Genomic DNA, 11345 nt, shown 5'->3' with positions numbered 1-11345 from the left:
CTCCTCCCCTCCTCCTCGTCTCGATCAATATGAGTGCTGAGACGTGTGGCAGCTCAGGGACTCTCCCTCATTAATAATGAATACACTCCAAACCCCACTCTGTGTGTGTGTGTGTGTGTGTGTGTGTGTGTGTGTGTGTGTGTGTGTGTGTGTGTGTGTGTGTGTGTGTGTGTGTGTGTGTGTGTGTGTGTGTGTGTGTAATAAGAGTCCATCATCTTGAATGCAACAAACCAAACTCAATATATAAAACCAGATTTTATCCCCTCATCAAAACGACAGCACACACTTCTTTTCAAACATTAGTCATTTTATTTATTTACTCTTTATCATTTTAGCAATCTTTTATTTTTTATATCTCAGTAGGCCTATAATTTGTAAAGTATCAATCTTGTGTTAAAACTGTCTGGGATAGACTATCTATAATAGAGCTTTTTTATTTTTATTTTCTCAAAATCCTCTTTGATATACATATTCTCTTGTTAGATAACTTTTGGAATAAGTCCTTTTTTTTTTTTTTAAAACTCTTTTTGTTACGCAACATCCCCATAAACAAACAAAGAGACAAACCAACAAACAAACAGAAGTACATATCTTTTTGTCAGAAGGCAGTGGAAACGTCTGCGCCTCAGCAAAGAAATCAACAACCTCCTCAAATTTATTTACTGTATTTATGTAGTTTATGATGCTACTGTACTGTTGGGACTCGGCTTTTTAATCTAACATACAGACCTAAAATACTGTATATCACCTCTAAGGTCGTCTAGTATGAATCACTGGCATATGAAAAGGGGGGATGTGCTAAATGGCAACAGTCTTATCGCTCTTCAGCCACGGTTTGATTTTTTTATTTTTTTATTTTAGCTACACTGGCCATGAAGTCATTTCTTCGTATTGCTTCAGCTTTGCAAGAAAATCTAATTTCTTTCTCTTTCTTTCTATTTCTTTTTGCTCACAGACTCATTCGTTTCTAACACATGGTTCTGCTGAGCGGGGATGTGGCAGGACAGGAGAACGGCGGGAAATCGACCACCGACATGAATACAGTTCAATCTAATGTGCTCCTTCTTCTTTTACGTTGAAAACATCTGGATGAGTTTTGGTCTGTCGTGTCCTACAGTCACTTACACTTTGAACTCAAGGGATTCAGGAAATGAGCACAACGTCTGAAGACATGTTCTCATGTTTACCTCATAAAATATATTTAAGTTTTGTTTATTTAATCCAGGATCAAGATGCTATGCTAAACTCTTTTAAAATGTTGCAGCATGCTAACCTGATAGCCTTTTAACTACTAAACTGACCTTTTAGCTAGTCTGGTTTAGCTGCTGTTGCCACTTGTTAGCTTCTGTTTTAACTGACCTAATATGGTTAATATGTTTTAGCTGCTAAACCAAATGCGTAGCTAACATGACACAATCCCATTTAGCTCATAACGAAAACGTTGTCTGTTTTAGCCTCTAAACTTAATTGTTAACCTGCCTCAATCTCTTAAACTGAACTGTTAGCTAGTCTGGTTTAGCTGCTAAATTAAACTATAAGCTAACCTGATTCAATATATTAAGTGAAGTATTAGCTAACCACAGTCTGTTTTAGCTAAAACTCTGAAACTGCTAACCTGAAACTATCTCTTTTAGATGCTTAACTAACCTGTTAACTAAATGGACACAATCTGTTTCAACTGCTTAATTATAAACTGTCGCATTGTAGTTTAGCTCCATCTCCTCCAGTCACTACACTGAACTGTTAGCTGACGTATCACAATCTGTTCTAGCTGTTAAATTTAAATTTCAAAGATGTCTTAGCGGCTAACTCAAACTTCGCTAACATTCATCAATTTGTTAATAAACACATTAGCTAATCTGACTCATTTGGTTTTAACTGCTTAAATGAACAATTATTAACTGACCTCTGGTTTAGCCATGAAATTGAACTGTTAGCTAACCTATCTCAACTGTTAGCTAACTTCACATGATATATTTTAGCCACTAACTCAGGCCATTAGCTAGCCTTCATCAATTTGTTTAGGCCTCTAAGCCAAACTGTTAGCTAACCACTCAACTTGCTAAACAAAGTTTAGCTGCTTTGCCTCAATTTGTTTTACTTACTAAATCAAAATGTTAGCTAGCCTTACACAAGCTAGTGCTAAACAGTAGGAGCAACTGAATTAAAGTTGCTTTTGAGTGGGTGGAAAACATTAGCGAACAACTCAAACTCAAGTGGAAAACTGTCACAGCTGTTGTTCCATGCTCTTTTCTGTCGACAGCAATAATCAACATTTCAGAGTTTGTGCTCATCTCCTGAAATGTTTTGAGACGGTCTGAACTGACTTCATGCAGGTTAACATCAGTCTAAACTGGTCTTTAAAGAAAAGCAGGCTTTAAATACTCTCGACTATATCCCTGCACCTCAGAGCTTGGTGGGGAAGAATTAGGCTACGGTCACACCAGAAACTGGCAGAGGTGGTGTTGATTCTGTAAGTGCTAGCCAACTCAACAACCAAAAGGAAAACACTATAAATGTAAAAACACACCTACTGCAGGCTCACGATTGACTGCAAGCCATGCTGCACGGGTCAAAGACAATATTGCAGTTTTGCTTTTAGTCAATGCCACAGATTTACCTGTAAGAGTTGAGACTGTACAGGAGAACATTGTGCAAAAACTGACTTCACCACCGATTTAAGACGACTCCATTCAAATGAATTCAACTTGATAAACAAAAGCTGGTGTGACCGTGGCCTGAGCACAATAAACAGCCAATAAGAATACAAATATTACATCACCATCAAGCATTCAGTCCATCAAACCCACCGGGCTCAACAGAGTCAACTTGGCGCAATAAAAAAGGAAAAACTGTCCGTGATGGAAATGAGGTGAGCGGTCTGAAATGGGCTCGAGGCCTCGGCTTGTCTTATTGATTTTGTGGAGTTAAGCTCAGCCTCGCGTTACACATGAAGATGTGCCTTTAGGCTACATGGGAACCCTAATATATAGCCTGATACTGTGTCAGCACCCAACAGGCACATAGTGCTGTCTAGGCCTAGCCTACTAAACATCAATAATTCATAGTTGACTTTAATACTGTGTAATTCCACGATTGTAAGCGGGCAAGAATCCATCAAATTTTCATCATTGTCATCATTTCAGCTCGACGGCATGTTGAATATTTCATGTCATCGACCTCTGGGTCAGGTCAGCGTGTGATTGGATGAGCGCTCCAGGAGGACGGCCTGCAGATGTCCCAGGAAGGCAAACCCGGCCGCCGTACAGTGATGTCGTAGTAAAAACTCCATTGTGGGTGTAGTTTTCTGGTGATGAAGTCAAACGCAGTCCTAGAAGTCGTAATTTCTGTATCGAAGAGTAGCTATCACTCTTTTTCTATTTTCTTTTTTTCATATGGGTTTTTCCTTTTTTTTATTTTCTTCTTCTTCTTCTTTTCGCTTTGTGTTTTTTATTTTTTCCTCGTATCTGTTAAAACGCCAGCCAAGTCAGTATGGTGGGCAGTGTGGTTAGGACCAACGCGAGGCCCCTGGCGTCGGCAGATCTGGGGGCTCCGTTGCCGCCGCCACAGAGTTCAAACAAACTCCCACGGAAATCCAGGTTGCGGGACTCCTTTTTCAGTTTCTCCCAGAGGTCCGTCGCTCCCTCCTGGCAGTCGGCCAGCGCCGTCGTGGCACAGGAGTGGAAGTTATCCCAGTAACTGGCAGGAGAAAACACAGCAAGCGTTAACACCACAAGCTCATGACTGCAGTGGGAGGCTGGTTTCAAACTGGATGCTGCTCAGCTACTGAGGAGGAAGAGCCAAGAGTGGAAGTCATCCCAGAATGTGGCTCGACAGAAAACAAAGCGAGGACAATAACAACACAGCTGACGAGGAAAACTAAACTAAAGCAAGTGCGAAGCCTCCAAACATGTAACCACGCTGTTTCTTCCAGGAGCAGGGAGATATTTTTACACTTACAGAGACTTTCAGCCTCAAGTGAGTCAAAACTCAGCAGGTCTGAGTCAGGCCTTTAGTGCTGCAGCCTTTTCTAGAACTAATTCAATCGATTCTATTAAGGAACGCTTTTAAAAATTAAAGCTCAGGCGATTCAATTAAGAATGGAAGTTTTATTTTATTCTGTCAGAAAAACCAATAAACACCCAGATTTCTAGATTTTAAAGATGAGGCAGGTGACCAGATTACACTCGTTAACATTAGAAATAAATTAAGAATGATTTGGTCCTAATATTGTGAAATAAAGTCATTTCTTCTACAAATTGTAAACCCCCATCCTCCATCCTCCCCCCTTTCCCTTCTTCCCTTCATCCTTCTTTTCTTTGAGAGTTTCATGTTTTATTTATACTGAAGCATCATCCTCTATTCTCACTTTTTCTTTTCCTCTTCCTCTATTACTTCCTCTTTGCCCTCATTTTTCCTTCCTGTTCTCTTTTTCCCCCATTTCTTTTTATTATATTTTCTATTTTACATTTTATTTTTCCTCTTTATTCTTTGTCTTTTTTGGATCAGACTCTTCACCACCTCTCATCCGTCTATCTGTTTTTTTTTTCTTCCTTCTTCCAGTTAATGTAAATACGACACCAGCCTGCTCACTGACACGTGCTGCATCACACACACACACACACACACACACACACACACACACACACACACACACACACGCGTATCTAATCCAATCTTCCAATCTGCTCTTATTGATGTTGACCTCCTGAACTGAGTCGTGTCGATGCTACATCTCTGAGCAATTAACGTGTGTGTGTGTGTGTGTGTGTGTGTGTGTGTGTGTGTGTGCGCAGAGTATTAACGCACCCCTCCTGCCACGCCTCAACACGGCTGTGATGGAGCTGTCACTGAATTAAAAAATCGTGTGTGTGTGTGAGTGTGTGTGTGTGTGTGTGTGTGTGTGTGTGTGTGTGTGTGAGGGTGGGGGCTCCTTGCTGCAGTGTGCCATCTGGTGCCCACCCGGTTTGGATGGTGGGATGAATGTGGGGGATAAAAAAAAGGGTGGGGTGGGGAGGTGGGGTTCAGCTGGCTAGTTTGGACCCCCGCCTTGCACATATGCACGCTCCCCTATTGCACCCCCCCCCCCCCCCCCCCCAAACCCCACCGGAGTTTCCCCCTCAGGGTCTGTGCTTAAATCACTCATATTATTTCCTGTCGCGAGTCGAGAGAGCGTCACTGTCATTTCAGAAAATAGAAAATAATAGAAGAATAGAGACGAGAGGAGAGTGAGCATCATATAGTTCCTGACTCCCAACAGCGTCTCGTTGTGTTTATGTTTGTAATGAGGCTCTGGATTTCATTACTTCATGAAGAAAGTAGCTGTGATTAGATTCAGTCAGTTTTTGGAAAGAAAAATTTAAAGTATTTATTCAATTTGGGGAAAATGTTAAGATGTTTTCTGCTGCACAGACTCTGGCGCCAAATGACGTCACCAGGTCAAGATGGCAGCGCTCGTATTTTGGCTTCATTTTTGTACAGATGGAGGAGGTGGAGATGCGGCGTCCATCTTTATTTACAGTTATTGAGGTGGACAAAATATCATGAACACCTGTTCAAGCTAAAGTGCTAAGTGTTGATCGAACTCTGTGCTAACGCTAACGCCGTCTCTGACGTGTTGCATCATCAGGTGTGTGAACGTACGTGCAGATCTTGTGCAGGTTCTCCCTGTCGTCCAGGTCCTGGGGATAGTTGGCCATGTTCTCCCCCAGCTGAAGCAGACAGTCTGAGAAACCTTTAAACACCGAGTCACATTGACCAGCACTGACCAGCACCGTCTGCAACACAGAGACTGACGGAGGGAGGAAGAGGAGGAAGCGAGGAGGAGAAAGAAGGAGGTAAGGAAAAAGGGAGAGGGGAGAGAGAAAAGAGAAATTTACTTCAAAGAAAACTGAAATAAGTTTCTGTTTGATAACTCCTCACGCAGGCCTCTGATTGGCCGCGTCTTCTGTCAGTCATCACAAACAAAAACACCATCATCCGTGTTCATCAAGACTGAACTCTGAGGTCAGATTTAAAAGGTCATCCACCAACGTTACAGTATCTATCTACATTTATGTCGACATGAGATATAAAAGACGCTGTCGTCAGCAAACAGACAGAGGCCGAACGTGTCGATGAAAAACGCCGCTGACGTCGGGCTTGTGTCGGAAATGGAAAAGGGATCAATCAGCAAATTCTAGTGGAAAAAGGGTTAAAACACAACATTTCAACCAAAACAGAGAGTGAGAAGTGAGCAGGCTGAGTTACACAGTGATTTACAGAGGGGATGGATGTGAGAGAGAAACACAACCACAAAGTGCACAAGTTATAAAAGAAGAGGTGAGTCAGGTGAGTCAGGTGAGTCAGGTGAGTCAGGTGAGCTCCAGGAACTAAAAGTCTCAGAGTAGAACGATGCGACTTCCATCACTGTGTCTGGTGTAGAGTTGGATGCAAAGACTAGAAGGTAGTTGTAGGTGTTAAATGCTAAAAACATAATTTGTAAATGATGTGATTGTGGGTGGAGTCTGGTGGACGGAGGCCTGAAGCTCAGCTGTGCAGCTCTAGATTAAACTGTAGGTTGATAATCTGACACTGATCTATTAATTCTTATGATTCAGCTGCTGTAACTGTCCCACAAACCTCTGAGTCACACCATTGATTTCTCTTGCTGCAGCCTGATGGAAAAGCTCCTGTTTAAAAAGAGACTGTGTGAACAAACATGACAGACTTTATAACGTTCGATTAGAAGAGTGAAACGTATTAAACCTATTAATAACAAACATAAAACAGGCTTTTGTTGTGTGTGTGTGTGTGTGTGTGTGTGTGTGTGTGTGTGTGTGTGTGTGTGTGTGTGTGTGTGTGTGTGTGTGTGTTGCCAGGTCTGACATGCCCCCACCCCCCTGCAGCCAGTCACACGCACTAACACGACATACACACGCCTCTTTACATGACCTTTGTTAACTCATTGTGTGTGTGTGTGTGTGTGTGTGTGTGTGTGTGTGTTGTGTGTGTGTGTGGTTCGTTAAGCAGGGGATCGGACTGATTGATTGGTTTGGATAATAACACGCCTGCTGTCCGGTTCCACTCGATCAAACTGTGGACTAACACAGCATGACGTGTAGGACGAGACACGGCTGTTAGAGGAGGACGAGGTGTGTGTGTGTGTGTGTGTGTGTGTGTGTGTGTGTGTGTGTGTGTGTGTGTGTGTGTGTGTGTGTGTGTGTAGATGAAAAACTACACAGTTCATTCACATGGAAACTTTACTTTGACAGAAACTTCACGTTCCAGCCTTTTTCTAGAGTTTGAAATGTTTTATTGTCAAACTCTGACTATACATGTTTCCATGGTTACCGTGATATGTAGGTCCCATCGCAGCCTCTAACAGTCGCTATTACAGGAGCAGTAAATGGGTTTTTCATTGTGCTGATATCATGTTAATGAACCAATATTCACAGTATGTTCACTGTTAGTGATTTAGTCGTCCTGATTATCTGTCATGTCGATCGACTGTTTCTCTACTGAGTCTCTCGTCCGAGAAGAGGATCCCTCCTCTGTGGTGATGTGGACATGAACCGAGGCTCTAAGGACAGAGGCTGTTTAAACACTAAATGTATATTTGTGCTATTAAACTAGGCCTGTATAAGTTAAGTGTAAAGGTCGGTAAGCCGACTTTCTAATGTCCATTAAAGAGTGATATTTATTTAAAGAGTGATGGTGGTCTGGTTTTACACAAGCATCAACCTCCGAGGCTGAAACATGAAGAACCGGAAAAATTGGGATTAGCTGGGAGTTAGGGGGCGGAGTCAGACACTGCCAAGATGGTGACGGTGGAGCAGCTCACTCTGAGCTTCAGAAACCTGAGGGTGACGTCCAGCTTTATCTACAGTCTACAGCTCTTAGCTGAGTAGCACCTTGTCTATCAGGCTGAGGTTGGTGGGTGTCGCTCTGAACCTCCATCACCTGTGATGTGTGTGTGGGGTGGGGTGGGGGGCGTGGGGGGGTCAGGTGACACTCCTATAGGATAACAGAGTCCACAGGGGGAAGAGGTCGGGGTGGATGGACGGGTCTGACCACGATCGTTTCCTCAAAGTTTTAACCTCAAGCTCGACGTTTCGTGAAATAAAACACGTCGTTTTTACACCTGGACGCATCATCACACCTGTGCAGCATTTTCCATATTGTACCTCAGTTTGAAAGTGTCAGGAGGAAGGAGACGAGTCCCAGGAACTGACACATGAATTAACCACTGGTAATTCATTATAACATGGAGTTTATATTGATCTCTAATATACTGTGTCTTTCTTTATGTATGTTCTTATAACATTAAAACACTGTATCTGCTATTTTATACGTGTCTAAAAATTTATATCAATTTATATTGCACAATAAGCAGTTTTCACCTTGTATCTTAATCTTGATATTTCGATATTATATATTAATAATATTAATATTTTAAATGTAAAAATGGCAGATTTGTGTTTCTGTAAAATGCACTTACAGTATTTCTTTTTATCACAATATTCTAATACTTATATAATAATAATAATAATAATAATATTTTCCATTTTTCCCAGATGTTGAGGTTCTTTCTGAATGGGACCTTGTTTTTCCAGATGTTGTGATGGGACACGCAGGACTTGTGTATGTGGTGAGTTTAATGACCTTATATGACTTCACTGTTGTTTAGTTACCATAGTAACGCTGCAGCCGTCCTTTAATGTTCCCATTGGGATTTATGATGTCTTTGCAACCCAAAGATTATATCTCAATTACTCCGTAATAAAACATAGATTTTTAGTTTTTTTTAAATTAAATATTATTATATATTATTGAATCTGTGTAATAATATTTTATTTTTATTGTTATTTTATTGACTATGAAGCTCAGACTTCGTTGGAGCTAATATTGATTTCATAGAAATAAATGTTTTTATTAATGTTTGTATAATATTCTTTTTATTAAACTTCAGTACTTGATAGATTTTTTTCTGATAGATTCTATAAATAATAATTATTCTTATTTAAAATCCCCTGTATTATCTTTATACTGTCTTTCTAGCTGCATTCTGTTTTTCTAATTGAATCTGGATGAATGAGAGTCAGACCCCCCCTCCCTCTCCTCCCTCCCCACCTCTCTCTCTCTCTCTCTCTCTCTCTCTCCATTGTTTCCTGGTGTCTCTCTACCACTGTATGTTGGAGGCATTACATCATCTCAAACTAACTGGCTGCTATCACTGCAACATGTTCCCGCCTTCTCTCTGCAGCGCTTACGTTATTATTATAAAAATAAAAATTCAAACGGGGTCACCAAAGACACATGAATGAAGCGGACCACCTCACCCCCTCCCTCACCCCCCCCTCACCCCCTCCCTCACCCCCTCCCTCACCCGCTCACTCATCCTTATAAATATCTTCAGTATTTCATTCATTTTCTTTATTATTTTCTCACATTTTAATGATGAACATTTCTTCAACACGTTTTTCCTTCAGGCTTTTGAAATGTTTTATTAATAAAGATCATAATTAGTAATGTGACTTGAACATTTTACTTTTATTTCTAATTCTTCACTTTGACTCAAATGTTTCATTTTTAGACGCAAAATCTTCGTTTTTATTTTTCTTTCTTTTCTAAAGAAAACATCAATAAATGTTTTTCTGTTTAGTTTTTATTTTATTTGTCGATTTGATTTTCTTTTCTTACATCATCTGTTCACAGCTGCAGAAGCGGCTCCGACTTTTATCCGTTTATTCGTTTTTTCTTTCCTCTGTCTTTTTATTTTTGGTCCCTAAATGATTTTATCTTTTCATTTCTTTTTTATTTTGAAAAACAGTTTTTCATCTTCCCTCCATCTTTTTATTTGATTTTCTTTTTCGTGTCTTCTCGCGGGTTGATTTGTGTTTGAGTGAAACCAGGACAGTCCCATCACACGCACATGAGCGGGGGCGCGCACAGCATTTTCCTTCACGCCTCCCATCAGGCACGCTCGCACTCATTCACCCCACTACCACACACACACACACACACAACACACACACACACACACACACACACACACACACACACTGTTGCCTGCAGTGCATCGATGCCAAAAGCAGCGTGTTGTAGCTTCCACAGACACACCCACCTCAGACACACGAGGCCATTTTTCGCGCGTAAAAATGCCTCAAAAACCCAAATCCCAACAATAAAATCACATGAAACACATCACACTCGTTTTTAAATCATCACAGAGAAAAAAACTGAACATGAATAAGTTTTTAAAATGATAATAAACCGCGGGAACGAAGATAAATGTCGATGTTTTTTGATGGGACGTTTAGGTGTGAAGTCTGCGGCAGCAGCGCGCCAAACCTCGGCTCCCGGCAGCCAATCACACTCCAGCAATTCAAATTAAACAAAATACAAACACGATCCAAACCGGAAAAGACAGAAAACAACAACATGAACCAGATCCGGATCCAAAACCCGAACGAACGAGTCCAAGAAGCTGACCTGGACTCTAATAAATTGGGGGGGGGGGGCAATTAATCGATTTCATTCGATTTCCCGCCTTGTGATAATCAGTGTGTGAAATCATTCAGCAGCTTTTCTCATTTTCATTCTTGTCTCGTTTCAGTGTGAAAACCGGAAACAGACACATTTTCTCTTTTTCCTTCATCTTCATCCGGATTCTACTGTTTCTACTTTCATCATCGTCATCATCATCATCATCATCATTTCACTCCTGAAGCCTCTGGACCGTGAATATCAAACCTCTCTCTCTCTCTCTCTCTCTCTCTCTCTCTCTCTCTCTCTCTCTAACAATAGCACCGAGGAGGATTCTGCGTCTTGAATAATTCAGCATTTCTCTCTGCCACCATAACACACACACGCACACACACGCACACACGCACGCTCGTGCAGAGCCCTCCTCCACAGCGTCGTTATGCAATGCAACAGCAGAAAACAATCTCCATATTTCTCTTGTTGCAGCTCAGATATGTGCAGCTCTTCATCTTCTTCCTTCCAGGTATTAGACGGGTCCGGGAGGAGCAGGTTTCTTCCTGCTGTTGCACTTAAAACCCTCAGGCCCCCCCTCTCTGTCAACCCGATTTATATGGTTTTATTATAAAATATAAAAAAAGAAATGATGCAGGTTATATTTTGCACCGTGCACGAGGCGGGTGCACGGCATCTGTTGCGCGCGTGCACAGAGAAAATAAAGGACATAAAGGATTTTTTTTTTTTTCGACCTTGTCTTTGTGTTTTCGTTCCGCAGCAGCTCAGATCAGAAACACGGAGGTGAATTGAACAAGGAGACGAGGCTGCGGTGGGTTTTCACACCGGGACAGCGCGGGTGTGACGGGGCTGCTGCTCCCTGCGGC

The 11345-nt window shown here is 41.5% G+C and overlaps 1 protein-coding gene across 1 annotated transcript in view; it reads right to left on the bottom strand.

The window, feature by feature from the left end:
- Positions 1–286: 286 nt before the first annotated feature.
- Positions 287–11345, bottom strand: part of nrn1a (neuritin 1a) — a 12327-nt gene continuing 1268 nt past the window's right edge. The window contains exons 2-3 of the mRNA XM_056363954.1: positions 5644–5791; positions 287–3699 (exon numbers count right to left, since the gene is read on the bottom strand). Of these exons, the coding sequence (XP_056219929.1) occupies positions 3471–3699; positions 5644–5791 (377 nt within the window). The 3' untranslated portion in view covers positions 287–3470. The remainder of the gene's footprint in view (positions 3700–5643; positions 5792–11345) is intronic.

This window comes from Seriola aureovittata, chromosome 20, assembly GCF_021018895.1.
Source record: "Seriola aureovittata isolate HTS-2021-v1 ecotype China chromosome 20, ASM2101889v1, whole genome shotgun sequence".
Classification (NCBI taxonomy): domain Eukaryota; kingdom Metazoa; phylum Chordata; class Actinopteri; order Carangiformes; family Carangidae; genus Seriola; species Seriola aureovittata.
Note: the sequence above shows the minus strand (reverse complement) of the source record. Positions and strands in the feature narration are given on the sequence as shown.